At 35.5% G+C, this 17,645-nt stretch overlaps 1 protein-coding gene across 1 annotated transcript; it reads left to right on the forward strand.

The window, feature by feature from the left end:
* The first annotated feature begins 21 nt into the window (after positions 1-21).
* Positions 22-14,336, forward strand: LOC113680165 (eukaryotic translation initiation factor 3 subunit C). Its single transcript, XM_027197167.2, has 29 exons — positions 22-210; positions 614-679; positions 1,323-1,399; positions 1,848-1,960; positions 2,233-2,283; positions 2,607-2,681; positions 2,819-2,858; positions 3,088-3,206; positions 3,644-3,780; positions 4,304-4,439; positions 4,667-4,762; positions 4,929-4,998; positions 5,255-5,354; positions 6,095-6,194; positions 6,833-6,951; positions 7,447-7,570; positions 8,145-8,187; positions 8,498-8,754; positions 9,696-9,821; positions 9,913-9,978; positions 10,427-10,514; positions 10,956-11,039; positions 11,171-11,268; positions 11,636-11,685; positions 12,061-12,126; positions 12,513-12,600; positions 12,839-12,931; positions 13,383-13,461; positions 13,925-14,336. Exons 1-29 carry the CDS (start codon positions 107-109, stop codon positions 14,083-14,085), a joined length of 2,826 nt encoding a protein of 941 aa, XP_027052968.2. The 5' UTR covers positions 22-106; the 3' UTR covers positions 14,086-14,336.
* Positions 14,337-17,645: the final 3,309 nt, after the last annotated feature.

Consider the following 17,645-nt stretch of genomic DNA (forward strand, 5'->3'; position numbering starts at 1 on the left):
ATAGTTGACTCCGCTGATGAATAATTGCTGTGGGACCGATTACGGACACGTGTGCCGCCATCTTATTCTTCTTGGTTGTGCTGGTCATACTTTATTTAGTAAAATTATGGCCGAGTCCAAATTTTTCGCCGCGGGAAGTTCGGAAAGCGAGTCCTCTGACAGTGGAGATGAACAGCCAGCAGTTTCGAAACCAGCCACTATAACTACTAAGTGAGTAAAACATTGAAAGAAGTCGCAAAAAATTATGTATGGAACCTTAGCAACTCGATTGTACCTGTGAACTTGAAATTCCAGCCAACTCCCTTTCCTTTAGTCAGATAACTGAAAATTTCTGTCATTTCAGCCTTTTTTCGTTTTCCTTGGCCAATCGAGACAGCAAGTTTCTCGATCTACTGTACAATATTTGTTTTAAAAATATACAATTTTGTAACAAAGAGAGGCCACGATATCGTCTTACTAGGGCCCTAAAAAACTATTGGTGGTAAAGCATTGTTTTAAAATGTTTTGGCAATGTTTTCTAATATTGAACACAAGGCTGCTTGCAAGTTTTGGACAGGGATGTCTTGTCGTTACAAATAATAATTGGAATTAATCACTTATATACCTTTTCCAGATCTTTTATGTTCAGCGATGATGAGGAGGAAACTAAGAGAGTTGTGCGAAGCCAGAAAGATAAAAGGTTTGTCAACAATGGTGTTCTCACAGGGAATTTGTTAACTACTCCACATTCTGTTACTGAACATTTGATCATTCCTCTGGGAGTACAGAGTCAGGCTTTTAATTGCATTAATCACAATCAATTTAGGTAATAGCCTGACTCTATAGCATGACACAAATGATCAAACGTTCATTTATTTATTTAAACAATGATAAACGATCACAATATCTTCAATAACATACTTTATATATGTAGTTCTTGGTAAAATACAATGTTCATTAAGTGGAAGGTGTTTATTAGATAAAAGGAAAACCATAGCATTTGTCTCATGGTTATATTTTTGGTGGTTAGATTTGTTGTTTCATGATTTTTTTTACCCTTAATAATGTTTTGGTGAGTTCTAAAATGAAAAAGGAACCAAGGATATGCAAGATGTAAACATCACAGAGCAAGGGGCATCAGGAAAATTTAAACATTGTTCAGTTTTAAGCTTTCTTTACCCCTAAACTTCCAGATATGATTACCAATTATGATATTAGTTCCCTTGATATCATGCCAAATTATTCTACCTTATTTACCAGAAAATGTATAGAAACTAGAAGGGAGAGTTGTATGTACTTATGAGATCTTGATTGCTAAAGGATTTAATGCTTTCATGTGGTAGGTTTGAGGAGCTCACCAACTCTATTAAACAGCTTAAGAATCACAAGAAAATCAAGGATATTTCCAAAGTTCTTACTGGTATGTTTGTTTCATTTGACTTGTGATTTGCGGCTTATTGTTATTGGTTAATTATTGTTTAACTCTGAAAACCAGAAACACCTGAATTAAAGTTTGAATCGGTTAGTAAATTTGCCTCAGGAATTAAAATGGGAGAAACCTCATCAACTCTTGGTGATAAAGATTTCGTTTTAGATGTGTCTTCATAGACTTTTAGGGCTTACCCTAACCACAGTTTTATACAAGCAGTACGCCTCAAGGATTCTCTCCAAGAGGGTTGATTTAATTAAATAAATGTCCTTCTACTGTTAGCTTTTAGTCCTCACAACACTGTTTTTCAAAAGTAAAGTTCAGACAAAAAGTTTGGCTAAATTGAAGATGGGTTAGATCACAGCTTTTTTAAACAAGGGCCATACTTTGGTTAAATAGCTAGCCCTTGAATTTCATATTGCTGCCTTTTTTCTTTTAGAATTTGAGAATCTTGGAAAAGCTTTCTCCAAAGCGAAAGCTGTTGTTGATAAAGAAGGAATCCCACAGTTCTATATCCGCTCTTTAACTGAGTTGGAAGACTTTGTCAAAGAGGTAAAAAAATATGAAGAGCCATTAATTTAAGATGGTTTTATTTGTAAGCTGTGCAGAATCATGGGTGAAGGTTATTCACATTTAGTTTGATGTTCTAGATAAAGAGCTTTGAACACAGTTTAGTTTTAGAACTCCGGTAAACAAATTTTCAGTACTGTTAAGGTGCAAATAATGAGTGAGGTATTTAATCTGTTTGCTGTGAACCAAAAGCCAAGCTTATTCCACATGTCTTATATATAATTATACATGTCTTATATATAATTTGTCTCTAGAACTGGGAAGACACAGAGGGCCGCAAGAAGCTTTCCAAAGTCAATGCTCGAGTAAGTCTTAATATTTTTATTGACAAAATTCCATAGATCTTTCCCAATTGCTTTTGCGCACTCTGTCATCACCATTCAAGTGAGTTGTATAAAGATTGTTTTATTTTTAATTTTACATGGTTTTTTTAAGTATCTGAATATAAACCTGATTGTGTATTGTGTTTGCAGTCTTAAGTTTGACTTCAGTAATATGGATATAAATGTACTACAAAATAAATGTAAGATACAATGTAAACAAGAAACACAATTTATTCTCTCAGTGTTTTTTGAATAGCAAATTGAAGTTGATCTGATTTCTCTCTGAAATGTTTTGCAACCAATAGGCTTTGGCTACTCTGCGGCAAAAATTGAGGAAATACAATAAAGATTTTGAAGAGGATATTTTGAAATACAGAGAGGTATGTTTCCATGAAAGGTTTTGTTACAAAGTATTCTTTCCTAGCTCTCTAACAATGTAATACAGAGTAAATTTTGACTACCTATAATTGAAAATTGCCCCAAGAAAAGCCAATTAAGTTTATTTTTACCACAACAGAACCCTGTGCCCTCTGGTGAATCCGACCAGGAAGAATCAGGTAACATTTTCAACTTTTACTGTATATATGTGTACATGTAGTATGGAGTTGATAATCTAAAATGTTGTCTGTTACATTTATTTGGTTGAAGGGATGAAGTTAACCTACATGTAATATAAAATGATTATTTTTTTGGGTGGGAGGGGGATAATTATTAATTTACTCAAACAATGAACCAGAAACAGAGCAAGAAATATCCAGTTAGTGAAAGTCTGTTTCTGTTTTTTAGGTTCAGAAGATGACGATGATGATGATGATGATGATGATCGTAATGATTTCCATGGGGTAGAAGATTTTACCAAAAAGAAAGTTTTAGTGGAAAAGAGCAAGCCTCCAAAGACAACAGATGTAAAATGTTTTAGTTATACTTGGTTATTGATTATAAATGTTACCTTTATATGAACCTGTAGAGCTTTGCCTCCCTACTCTCTTAGTTCTGGTGGTTTTTCCATCCTTTTAACCTGAGCTAGTGAACTTTTAAGAATGGATGAAACTAGGTGACACTTCCACAGCTGTTGTAAAGGTTACATGTTCTTACAAGTATGATCATTCCTATGAACTTAAATATTACCATTGATTTATTTTAGCTGGAAGTGTTGGAGGTTTAAAAATAATTGGTGCAACAACGCAATTACATATGGAATTCTAGAGAGATTAAACTTCTCCTCAAAATCGATTTGATCTCACTGAATTTTTCAGTTGCCTTCATATTTAAAAAGAGGTGTTTTTCTTTATTTTTAGCCTTTTTTTGATTGTAAGAAAGTATTGATTATTTTTGCTGTTAGGCTGGATATGATGAAAATGATGATGATGATGACAGCATTGATTGGGATAGCAGTGAAGATGAGTCATCTTCAAGTGACAGTGATATTGGTGGAGAGGGAGGCCCAATGCAATACAGACTCAGCATGTTTCTGAAGAAGTAAGTACATTCTTAGTGTTTCCACTGTTTATTAAATCTTATTATGGAAGAGCTTTTACCAGCCTCTGTTTCTTTATGAAAGCAAAGTTTATAGAAGTGAATAGACAGACATGCATGAAGCTGGCAAGCCTTTTAGTAAGACAAGTGCAATTTCTAAGTATTGCTTCTTAAAATCTAGAAGGGAGGCAACCTTCACATATTGGACAATTGAGGAGTTGGTAAATATAAGTTATATAGCATACATGTAGACCCTGGTAGAGTACTACTTTGCCTGTCAGGGGGGAAATAAGTATGCAACAGAAATGAAGGACACATTATTTGTCAGCACTGAGACAAATTTATCTTAGTGCTGACTTCTGTTAATGTAGTGTTTCTTACAAGTCAATATGTTCTCACAGATGTAGTTGTTTACCATAATTACACCCTAGGAAGAGGTGTGAGCTTAAGTAGAATTCAGGAGATGGTACGAGTGTGTGGAAATTCGACAAAAACTCTAACCTGTTTTCCCTTCTTTACTGCACAGAGACAAGGGCCCAGATGAAAAAGGAAAACACAAGAAGAAAACTAAAGAGAAAAAGACAACTAAGTTGAAGTCTAAAGAAGGTATAGATGATGGTGGAGGTTGGACTGAAGTGAAAGGATCATCTTTGTCAGCTTCGGTAAGTGGTCAGGAGTACAGATGTGTACCAACCATGTGTTTAACTCGGTGTGTCATCCTGCTGAAGATCTTGTAGCAAGACTAGCGGTCACTTCATAGTGTATATGTTTATTAGGATAAGGATAGCACATAGGAGATGTGGTCCAACCAAGCTATGCAACTTCCCTACATTGTGAATGATTTATATGATTTTCAGTACCTGATGATTTTTCTTTTTTTCCTTGACAGGACAAGGCAAAGCAACTATTCCCAAAGGACACTGAAATCACTCATGCTGTGGTGTTGAAGAAGTTGCATGAGATACTTTCTGCTCGAGGCAAAAAGGTGACCAGCACTGTGATAATCATGAATCCTGACAAGTTTCTTTTGTGAATTAAAAAATTGTCCATTTTAAAATTTTGGTTAGTTGTCATAATAGTAATACAGTAATTGTCATAACGTACATATCACACAGGAGAATAGTGAATAGTTTATGCTGTTGTTTTTGTAGGGCACAGACCGTACAGATCAGATTGAATTCCTCAAACAGTTGAGAGTGATTTCAGACAATGCTAAATTAGGTGGGTGTATTTTTGTTCTGATGTTGCCAGATTTTATCAAGGTTAATATGGTGGAAAAGCATAGAGAGCAGCTAATTTAGTGTATGAAACTTTTTGGAGTCTGTACCCCATAGGTGTCACACATGATAAACAAATGCTTTCATTTATGGTCATTAATGTGATGTTGTAAGTGTATGATACAAAGCATTAGGAATATTATCTTCAGTCCAGATCCACACATTTCACATCTTGAAAACTACATATGTTTTCCATGTAGGTGCTGGTATGACAGTGAAGCTCCTTTTTAACATCATCTCTTCTATCTTTGACTACAATCCTAATGTGGCTACCTGTATGAAACCAGAGATGTGGCAGGAGTGAGTGAAAACAATTACTTTTTTGCATTTTAAATCTGAGATATTGTATGTATGAGGAACCATTTGTGCAAGAGATACAGCACAAAGGGCTAAGATTAAAATTCAGTTGTCATTTCGTGCAGCAAAGTGTAGGTGACAATATACCAAGCACTAGTTCAATTAACTAAATGCAAATGAAATGCAAACAGTTACTCAATTGCACAGGCCTTTAGTCTACCTAATCTCCAAAACATCTTGACTTAAGTCATATGCAGAAAAGCATTTTGATATTATTTTGAATGCTTGATAAAGAAGAGTCATTCCTGTCAGGGGTCACAATAAAAGCCATTTACTTGTGGTATACTACTGCCTAAAAGACTTTTACTCCCTCTTTTTTGTCTAAAGCAGTCTCTCCTGTTTGGGTTTCATGTGGGCTTTCATACGAGTGAGTTGAATTTCCTGCATTTATCTGAAAATGCAGCTTTCTGATTGATCAGGAATGACAGGAAAATCACAGAAGTGTCAACAGGGGAAAGGGGGGGGGTTATAGCCCTTTTTCTGGGTATAACACTGTCTGCAGTTGCTTATGAATAAAGGCACTGAAACTCTTGCCCTTTACAACTAGGAAATAAAAGAAGTCATGCTCTATTGCCATCAGGCAATGCTGTAATATGATATACTTGTAATTGTATACATGTAGATGTCATATTGTGACTCAAGGAAGATAGTACTTCCTAACCTCAGAACCATTGCTTTAAAAGGTGTTTGAAGCAGATTTCAGAATTGTTAGATATCCTTATCAACAATCAAGATACATTAACAATTGGAGAGAATCTCTCTGAAGAATCAGAGAATGTAGAGGTAAAGATTGGTCTCTAATAATGATAATGAGGAGAGAAACATTGTTGATGATGACAATGATGATGATGATTTGGGTAATGATTACTGGTTTGTGGCAGTTAACATGTATGTTAAGTTGGTCAGCTAAGACTGCTCTCTTGGTAGCATGTAGGATTTAGAATGATATCAATATTAACTCATAGCTTCACTTCATTTTGGAGCTTGTTCATACTACGAAGTTATATTTATGCATTTGAATGAACTCATTTAGCATTAAATCAATTTAATAATGTAACAGTTAATAAACTAAATTTGTTGATTAATATTGATCAACATGCTCTCAGAAACTCAGCAAATCTTTACAGATTTACCTAACTGTTACTTTGGTTACTATACTTTGTTCTTGGCCAAGACAATTTAGCTTCACATTTTGAAAGGTTGATAGTGATTGTGGGTATGATAACCTGTTGGGGGAACATGATGTCTTCACACTGCATGTGATAAGTTTACATCTCTTACAGAGGGAGGAGAAACACATCTTGAAAGCTTTCCCCTATGTCACATTTATTATGTTGATGTACCACATGTCAGCATGAAAAGAACTTATAAAGTTTTATTACTACTACTTGTCTAAACTTGCCTTTTGCAATAATAATCAGGATTTGACTCAAAACCTTAAAGTGCGAGGCTGTCCTCTGGTCACTATTGAACGTATGGATGATGAGTTCACAAAGATGCTTCAAGGGTGTGATTGTCACTCCACTGAATATGTAGCAAGGTAACAAATTTTGTGTCTATTTTTGTCTTTTGGATTATCCATGCATGATTTCCATCCTCTCCTCTGTAATCAAATGTTTAGTCATCCAAGGCATGTTTGCCATATTTTATGTAGGCCACATTATATTTTGAAGTAAATGTAAGATAAGTTGTCTTTACCTCAGATTGTATTGTGACAGATTTGTTTTCTTGTTTCATTTAAATACAGAATCATTTAACAATAGAAATTGCAATAAAATACTTAAAAGTATAATAAATTTTAGAAAGCTGAAAAAAACTCATCGATCAAGTTTCAATGTTAATGTAACGTCATTATCAAGTCAAAAAATGAAACAACAATAGGTACTAGGACAATATTTTAAAATAGGTAAATAACAAAGCTAAACAAAAAGGTTTTGCACATGTGCAGTCTGCTTTGGTTTGAGTTTTGAGAAGTGCAAGTAGACTCCATTCATGTTTTTGTGATGTCTCCTATGATTAATTTGTGGTATTTTAGACTTAGAGATGAAGAAGTAGTGTGTGAGTTGATCACCAAGTTACAAGGTTATCTGGAGGTGAATGGCTCAAGACCAGAGATCTGCAGAGTGTACTTACGACACATTGAACATCTTTACTATAAGGTTTGTGTTGGATTATTGTGTACTTGGTGATCAAACAGAAGGGATGGATGAGAAAGTATTTGGCTTACCACACTTCCTTTGTTCTTGATAACCAGGAGCCAAATATTTGCCCATCTGGCCAAACCTTACTCAGTCAATAGCCATTTTATCATATGACCTCAGTCTGCTCTTCCTCTTTCATCCTTTCTTCTCCCTTTCTTCTACTGCAATAAGAATGTCATTGTCACTCAACTGCTACTTTGTGACTTTTATGTTGTTGCCATTTGATCTGTCACTGTATAGATTTTCAGCAATATAGAACCTATATATAAATTCTTCGTTTTGTGGACAGTTGTGGTAGTTTCACATATTGTGATGGACAACGTCAATCTTTTCACTGTGACTCAGACAAATTCTGCCTTCCAATATCAATACAATATCAAGCAGACATGAGTTGAGAATAGATAAAAATTTAATTTTGATCCAACATCAAATTCTCAAAACTAACTTTATCAAAGTTTAATGGCAGACAGTAAGGAGAATTACTATTGAAATTTTGGGGGTGAAATGGCTAACTATATTAAAATTGTCCTAGGTTAAGTCTGAGCAGAAGAGTGAAGATGCAAACAAGAATACTGGTAAGTATATTTTGTATAGATTCTAACTGTAACATACTAATTTCTTCAAAAATTGCACCTTAAACCTTAAAATACTTCAATATGACTGGAATTGCATCACATTGCTTCAAGGTTTTAAGAGACCAGGGAATCACATAGAAAAAAAATTGAGGCCCACTCAGTGGTGTATTATGCACCTTCTTGCAAATCTCACATAGGTAAGAACTGTCAAAGTGAGAAATGATGTTCAATCATACTATTGAAGGACAAAAACATGCTGGCACAAAATGGGAAAAATTACAAGAAAATATTTCACAACTTTGTTTTTCAGAGGTGGAGACTTCCACAGACGAGAAAACAGAAACACCCATAGAAAAACCAAAGACTGAGGAAGCAAGCTCCAAAGTATCGATTGATGACATGTGCAAGTTCATCTATTCACGAGATACATCAGACCGCATCCGAACCAGAGCAATGCTCTGTCATGTGTATCATCATGCCTTAAATGATCGTTGGTTTGAGGCTCGTGATCTGATGCTGATGTCGCATTTACAAGAGTCCATCCAACATTCTGACATTCCCACACAGGTTTGTTGGTGCTGTTTTTTATTTGTTTGCTTGTTTTTTGTTTTGTTTTGTTTGTTTTTCTTTTATATAAGCTTGAAATTTTTCTCTGTGTTAAGAATTAAGGATATGAATTTAATCCAGGTAACAAGTAAAAAACTAAATTTGATATTTAAATAAATGATCCATGAATGGACTACACTGGGTACACTTGACTCAGATCAAATTGTTTGCCTTGTGATGGTCCAATTGTGGTGTAGGAAATGTTTTGTGATTCTCGAATGTGACTTCCTACTGAAAATCTTGTAAGGGTGACATTTCTCAGAACAGTAATGACCACATGTTACTGATGAGCTTAGTAATGGTTTTTCATGGTTACTAAGTCCAACTTAATTGTGTGGTAGATGGAGCAGTAGATTTCATACATGGCACTGGTGTAATCTTGTGTTTAGATTGCCTTGGTGCCATGCTATTGCATGTTTCATGAGAGTTGGCTGCTGACTCTTATTTTGTTAGCAGCCTTAGTAGCGAAACATACAAAGTAATGTTTACACCCTGCATTTGTATTTCTGGTACATGCCTGAAACTGCCCAGTACAAAAGTAAAGGGGGCAAGTTTCTTTAAAAAAAAAACTGTAGTGCTGCACTGGTAGGGGTTTTAATGAGATAAGTTGGTTTGTTAGCCCTTTGCTCTGACAAAGAGCTGATGCTCAAAACGTCAGCTTTCAAAACTATTTACACTAGAGAAGTTAATTGATTTTTCTCGTAGTTAAGTCAGTTGGTGTATCAATTTAAAAATCATTCAATACACATTGTATGTTGCATACTAATGTATAGTTACAAATTACATGGCCTTGTCAGAGGCAAGTTGTCAAGAGCGCAAAGTTACAAATTACGCAGCCTTGTCTGAGGCAAGTTATCAAGAATGCAAAATTATATTTCAGTTTTCCCTTTGTGGCCTTTCAGATTCTTTACAACAGAACCATGGTACAGCTTGGCCTGTGTGCTTTTAGGCATGGTATGATTAAAGATGCACACAATGCATTGCATGATGTACAGTCAAGTGGAAGAGCCAAGGAACTTCTTGCCCAAGTATGAAAATTATAGCACATTTTGACCCGTGTGTTGTTTTTGTTAATCTGTAAGTACATATTTTTCCTATGTAACATTTTCCTCTTTTTAGGGACTAATGCAACAGAGACAGTTCGAAAGAACCCCAGAACAGGAAAAGATTGAGAAGAGAAGACAGGTATTGCACTTTTTTCCAAATTTTTTACTATAGTTGGTTAATTGCATTTAGGGAAAATGCGCGAACCCCTTTAGCAGTACCCAGAGGATAAAAGAATGTTTGGTAACCTTTGTGTTGATTTAAACACTTTTCCTAACCCTCAAATTACATTTCAGACTGCACTAGATCTAAGTTTTAGCATACTTTAGATTGTTTTATCTGTCTGAAGTTACTTGTAGCAGCTAGCATGTGTAAACACTTTTCATTTTTCAACTTGACCACCACTGACCTGGAGTGCACAGATTTTGTGGGAGATGTTTGGTTCTGGTTTTCATTCTCGTCATGGAAAGTTTGTGTTATAGAAAACTTCATGTTTAAAATGAGACCTCTTGTTTTTTTTTGTCCTTAACAATTAATGAATTAATTTTTCTGTTTGGTTAACTAAGATGCTAACTTTTCTGAACATTAGGTGCCATTTCACATGCACATCAATCTTGAGCTGTTGGAGTGTGTTTATTTAACCTCAGCAATGTTGATGGAAATACCATGGATGGCTGGTATGTTCATGTATTTCAATTGGTATTTAAAAAGGGTGTTATTTGGGGAAGCTTGGAAGGCTTGGCTTGGCTTTTTATTTATTCCTTTTCTATTTTTCAAGGTTTAATAAATAGTCAGTTAGTATAGGGCTGTCAAGTTGCTCTCTTTGGTTCATTGTGTATGTTAATGTTGTGCATAAGATTTTTGTTAGGTGCCAGTTGTGTTGAGATCTTCATAGAGGAGTCTATCCCACTCAAGAAAAGAAAGACTAGCTTTTAAAAATCATTCATTGAAGTTCATCAACATTATCATTTTAGTTGCCTTTTTAATAATAATGATAAATAAATTTACATTGTCAGAATTATTATGTGAGGAGACCTCAAGAAACTAGCATGATGTTACATCAGCACAAAGTAATTAATATACTATTGATCCTTTTAATTTTTTCTCCTCAATTTTAGCTCATGCATATGATTACAGGCCCCGCATTTTTAGCAAGAGCTTTCACTATCAGTTACGCCAGAGTGAAAAGCAAACATTAGTAGGTTAGTACACACTCCATGTTCCACCTGTCATTTTGTGTTTTAAGCCCTTTTTTTTTTTTAATTAAGAGAGAAGCTACATTGTGGATGTACAATCAAGTAGACGTTGGTAATATTTTTGCATTTAATGGTAGGTCCCCCAGAGAGCATGCGGGAACATGTTGTGGCTGCTTCCAAAGCAATGAAGAAAGGAGATTGGAGACAGTGTAGGGACTACATTCTAGCTGTTAAGGTAAAATTGTTGCTTAAGGTAAAACATAATTGTCTCATTCAAAATGTAAATGAAAAGATATGTCTAGTTTTACAATATCAATAGAAAGGATGAATAATGACTATGTGCTAGATGAATAGATTGCATGTATTAGATTGAGTTAACTCAGGTGGATAAATACTATCAATGAAAATAAATTCTTTTAATACAACATTTTCATCTCAATCATTCATTCCTCCTGGATGCGATGACTTGTTTGTTGTTATTTTTGTTGTTAACTGAATACAATATACCTGACTTTCTTGGAGGCCAGATTAAGCTCTGGGAACAGAGGCTTATGACAGTGATGTACTGTACCCAAAGTTGAGTTCTCTTTGTATGTGAATAGGTATGGAAGCTATTCCGCCAGCCAGAACAAGTACAAGAAATGTTATCAAGGTATATGAAGACACCATCATAATTTGCCTCTACAGATGGTTGAAACTTTTCAAAATTCAGCCAATGCTATTACTCCCAAGATCTCATAAGTAATCCTCATTACTGTCTGACATACAATTCTTATAATGTTAGTTTGGAAAGGTTGGTATTGAATCAACTAATAGTACCATGATGTATATTTTTCTTTATTCTCATCACTTGTCTGCTTGATATTGTGTTGATGTTGTGAGGATAAGTTCTCTCTTGGTCACTCTTGGGAGTGAAAGGGTTTAAAACACCTGAAATGTTAGCTTTTCGAAACTCACTTTGGCTAGTTATCTACCCATAGGAATTGTAAGGTGATGATTTTTAACCATTCTCTCTGTGTTGTTTCAGGAAAATTCAAGAGGAAAGCCTAAGGACATATTTGTTTACCTACAACAGTGTGTATGACTCACTGAGGTAAGGGGCAATGTACTGTAGATTTATGAATTGGAGTGAAAACTTTTCAACAATCTTTACTTGTTGTCCTTTGAATTTTATAGGTGATGGTTAAAAATGAGATGGGATTATGACAACTTGCTTAACTTTGCCATGTCCCCCACTAGTTTGACTAGTTTTGTTGTAGTTCTCACAATACCATTATATAGTACTTGTACTTGTAAGCACATGCATCAAAACTTTGAACAGTAGTTTAAATGACCCTTGGGGATCATGATTGGTTCACAAAGGAATGTGTTCAGAAATTTTTTAATTTTGTTGAGAGGCTGTTATGAACTTATGTAAAACAGATCAATTAATTTTATGGGGGAAAATGAGAGAAGGTAATTTGTTTTTCTTGCCTGTAGTCTGCACTTATTAGCTGAGATGTTTGATTTGCCTCCATCTGTGGTGCATAGTACCATCAGTAAAATGATCATCAACGAAGAGTTGCAGGTTGGTTATGCTGTGTTGCTTATGCTGTATTATGTTGTGTTGGTTAAGCTGTGGAAGTTGTGTTGTGATGGTTATGTTGTGTGTTTTCAAAGGGTATTGCCAGTTTAAAATATACCTACTAGTGGACTGAACTTACTGTGTTAAACTGCTGAGCAAGTATATGATTAATTTTTATTGCTGCATTGAACTTACTGTGTTAAACTGCTGAGCAAGTATATGGTTATTTTTTATTGCACAGGCCTCTTGGGATGAACCTACTCAGACAGTTGTAATGCACCGAGGAGCAGAACCTTCCCTTCTCCAGAACCTTGCCCTACAGTTGGCAGATAAGGTAATCTTTTTTGGTTAAGTAGCTTGTGTTCCACTCAAACCCAATGAAATAGTTTTTATTGATCTACATTCAACAACTGTTGATTCAAAAAATACCAGATCCAGTAGCAGTGCTGGGTATTTGTTCTGAGAGAGTGTTCAGTCAATCAAGGCGAAGAACTCTACGTGTATGGTGCGTCATGCAATATATTTACCTCCATATACGATGTGGCATTGTTAAACTGTCAAAGTGGTGATATGGACAGCAGTACATTGTGAAGACCTGGCTACATTTCAACCACTATAGTTGTGATTATCTCTCTCCTATTAAAATCTATATTTCATTGTTTAAATGTATCTTGTTCACAAATTATCTTTCATACTTCATGGGTATGTTGCAAACTCAGTTAATGACCAGCTCCTAGCTGGCTTGGAAGCTCAGGTGCTTAGAGGCTGTGTCGTTTGCATTTCAGGTCAGCAATTTGGTGGAGAATAACGAACGTATTTACGACACAAGGCATGGAGGATTTGTTCAGTTCAAGGATAGGCAAGGTAAGACCTGATTATTTGTCTTCATTGAGTACACATCTTTTCTATGCCTATTGTTCGTTAGAGGTGTCTTTTGCACAAACGCTTCTCAGTTCATGATGAATTACTGCTACAATTTTGTGTCGTGTAACAAAAATAATAATACGGTATTAACCTTGTACAGTAGCTTGTTCCACAGGTTAAGCCATTTCCTATAGTACTGACAAAGAGAGTTTCTTTGACAATCAAGGGGCTCTTTAATTTGCTTGCATTTCCTTTGTTCTCATAACCTTATATATAATAAAGGGTTGATACAGGAAAGATAAATTAGATGCTAGTCACTCCTAGTGTGAATGGATCGACATGATAGAAGGGTGGAACTCATCGGGAATTTTCGACTGATTAGAGATTTGTTACAGCACTTCTGGAAATTCTTCCATTCGACTTTTTTATCCCTGCCTAAAAAATCTTGTTTGGGTCATTTCAGGTCAAGGACGCTATCGTAGACAGAATCAGCAACATTATGATCGTCAAGACAGGTCTGATAAACAAGACAGACAGGATCGGCACAATTGGCAAGAAAGACATGGGCGACAGTATGACCGGGATAGATCTTACCAGCAGCAACAGGCACAAACAACTTACTGATACTTCAATTATTTGCATCATTTTACCAAATATGGCATTGGCAATTGTTTTGTCTTGTCTGTAGTTCAAGGAGGTATTTTAAATCTTGATAAAAGATGTGAGAAGGAACACTTAAGAACTCGGTACTAATGTGAAATTATGTAGGCTACACAACGATTTGATTGGTGTAACCGCTGGAAGCAAACGTTAAGAAAACGTGTCAGGAAACCTCATAGAAGTGATTAAAAATTAAAGTATGAGAGAGAGTGCAAGTTTTGTTTTGTGAAGTTATATATCTACACCTCAAAGTGAATTACGTCTTGAATCCCATCGATTGGCAATGAAAAATCGTGATAAATCTAAGCCTCAAGATTCCCCTATATCTTTATTCTATATACATGCCAAAACCCTATTACACATGTTTCCTGAGCAACACATTACAAAGACATGCTCATTTCTTGAGTAGAGACGATGTAGTCTTTTACAAAGCGTTTCGTCGGCGCATTGTGCCACATGGAGCATTGCTGCTAGTGTGTTATTAAATTCCGCCGTGTAATCGCGAAAACTAATTCGGCTGCAGAAGTCTTGTATATAGCTGCACACCTGGGTGATACAGTCGTAACCTCCATAACCAAAACAAAGAGCACACTTCGAACCTGTCAAGAGAAAAGAATAAATATGTGGAAAGACCTCATCTAACTTTCCTCAACCCCAAAATGTTATGTAAAAGTATGTACGCATTGCGGCCCAAGAAGAAGCCGTGTACGTTGAAAGTCGATAGCAGCTCTGAAAATTTTATACGGCTACAATTAACTCACCACCCTCCCTCCCCCCCCCCCTTCCCACATCTTGTGGGGAGAAATTAGATGCCATTCACTACTATGGGTCAAGGGGTTAAAATAATATTTTTCTTGTTTATGTGACGTTCATAACGGTACTGGTTGTAGAGGTTATCTCCTTGAAAGATTTAAACACACTGCGTGATTATTAAAAATTGGCCATTAGTTTAACTTATGTAAACCACCTTATTTCCTTAGTTATATTGTTAAGAGGCAGCTCTTCATTCAGTCACAGCTAAACGTAACAGTTTCGGTAGGTGTATAACTTTACTGAACGTAAAACGACTGGAACAAGCTCGTGAATTATGAAAAAAAATGAAGAGAATACCAGTTGATATTCTCTCAATGAAATAAGAACGTGTTTGTAATGTTTGGCTGAAACAACGAAATCAAGGAAAATGAGCCTATTTGTGTAAATAGTAAGTTAAATTGAAAATCACCTAAGCGCATTAATTTATTTTTTCATTAAACACAACGAAAAAGTAACAATGAGCTTACCTCCCATGGCGTACTGTGATTCAAAAGCCAAAGAAACGATTAAGAACCACATCAAAGGTGACCGATTTAGCATCCTGCTAAATGGAATATTTCACAAATCTGCACAGAAGAGATAAGATCAAAACTTCGAAAATTCGAAAAAAGAACAGATCCATAAAAAAAAATGTGTGAAAAATTGCATTGATTAAAAACACCAGAGGGCACACAAGAGGAGGGAAAGTAAAAAATTCAAGGAAACTGCAAATCAACAATCACTTTCTTTCGTAGAATAGAAAAACATCAAATGGATCACCTTAAAAAAGATTTGACTTTGATTAGAGCTAAAATATCTAAAGTTGTCAGTCTCTAATTATTCTTTATAGAGACATACAACACAACATAACATTGAAAAAGGTAACAATGTACTTGAAGAACAACAACAAACAAAACAACAATAACATCAGCAACTACGGTTCTGCATCATATTGGTTTTCATTAACCCGCAAAAATACTAATAAATATAGTCCCCCGCAAAGCTCTCTACGAATGTCGTCAGATCTTCTCGCTTGCTTAAGCTAAAGGTCGCGCAGATTGTACTTTAATACCTTAGAAATTTTATCAGTGTCAACCCCACTAACACTGATCTTAGACTTTTGTTAAAGTATTGCTTGAGAGGGTTACAAAGATTAAAATATTTCTATGCTTTTGTCACTCACTTACAGCTTCTTTGCCAAAAGTGTTTCCTGAAACGACACCGAGCCTTCAGCGTCGTTCAGCTATCGAGGATGGATCAACTTGCACTTGAAACAACAACAATACCGTAAAGGTAGTATCCCGATATGTCCTCGTTGAATACCGTCAGGGCCTGAGAATGATCAAGACTCCACTGAACGCGGCCTCACCTTCCCTTGTTCAACTGGTATCTGCTAACAATCAATTTGACTGAGGCCTCCTTGTGAACAACGTGTTAATGAATTTACTTAGTTCCTGAATACATGCATTGGTTAACTGGTTATTTTTTCTCCGTCAATTACAGCTTTTGCAGCTTTAACTAAAAGTATAACCTGTAGAATTGGTCAATTGGTTCCAATGACACCTAAGGTTTACCTTTATTCTGTGAAAGCACAACCCTCAGAATTTTCCGTTCTTATTCGTATAGGTAATCACATGATTTCGAGTACAATTTGGAATAAAGAAGCATGAGTAAATATTTCAAAGACTAACAATTTGTGGTCTTCGAAAGAATTTACAAATACTTATTTATTCCAAACTGCACGAGAAAAATCATGTGATTACGTATTAATACTACACATGATAAAATACGAGATAGCCTATCATAATTGTGCAGAAGCAAAGCGCGCGCGTCAAGTGCAAAAATAATTTATTCAGACCCTGCAAGTAGCATTATTGTGCGTTCGGTCAAAACAACCGCGTTCGATCAAAACAGTAATATGCAATGATATTTTCACATCTTTAAAGCGCAAAAAAGTTCAAATTCCGGCTAAACAGTTAAAGGAATTGTTCAGTCTGGTTTGTTACTTCTTTGCACCGAATTAACCCTCTTCTATATTGAATTACCTGAAAACTGCATTTATCTTAACCAATAAGGACTGAGTAATTTTTTCATGTATCTTATCAATAAAAAAAATATTAATATATTATTTTGTATAAAGATAAAGTTTCCAAAATTGGAGCTGGAATCGTGTGAAATCGGACGGTATCATCCAAAATCTGACAGGATGCCTCCAAGAACAGACGTTAGCGTCTGAATTCGTGAAGAAGTGTCTGAAAACGTATTATATGTAGTTGTCCGAAATCTGACCAAGCTGCTCGGAATCAGACCGATATGTTCAGCTCATTTGCATCAAACATTCTTCAGAATTGATTTGGTTTCTGTTTGTCTTTCTGGAATTATGGAAGGGGTTCTTAGCCCTGCTTTGTTTTTTTAAGACTTTTATAATTCTTGATGGATATTCTTTGTTTTTTTGAGAATATTATCCACTGAGGAAACTGGCAGTATTCCGTGTAAGGTTTGTACTTTCAACATTATCTTGTGTTCTTCTAGTTCGAGGAACGGAATCGTCTTTACATGTGTGTATCATTTTATCTTTGAAGTTGTAGTTGCGCTTTTCCATCGAAAATGATTGTTAAAGTTTGTTTACATATCAAGGTAGATTGCTAATGCACTTTCTGATGTAATAAGATTTTCTTCCGGTTTACTTTAGTGCGAGCGGGAAGCTGGACCGAGTAATCATATATCGCGCC

This window comes from Pocillopora damicornis, chromosome 12 (assembly GCF_964200805.1).
Source record: "Pocillopora damicornis chromosome 12, jaPocDami1.2, whole genome shotgun sequence".
Lineage (NCBI taxonomy): Eukaryota > Metazoa > Cnidaria > Anthozoa > Scleractinia > Pocilloporidae > Pocillopora > Pocillopora damicornis.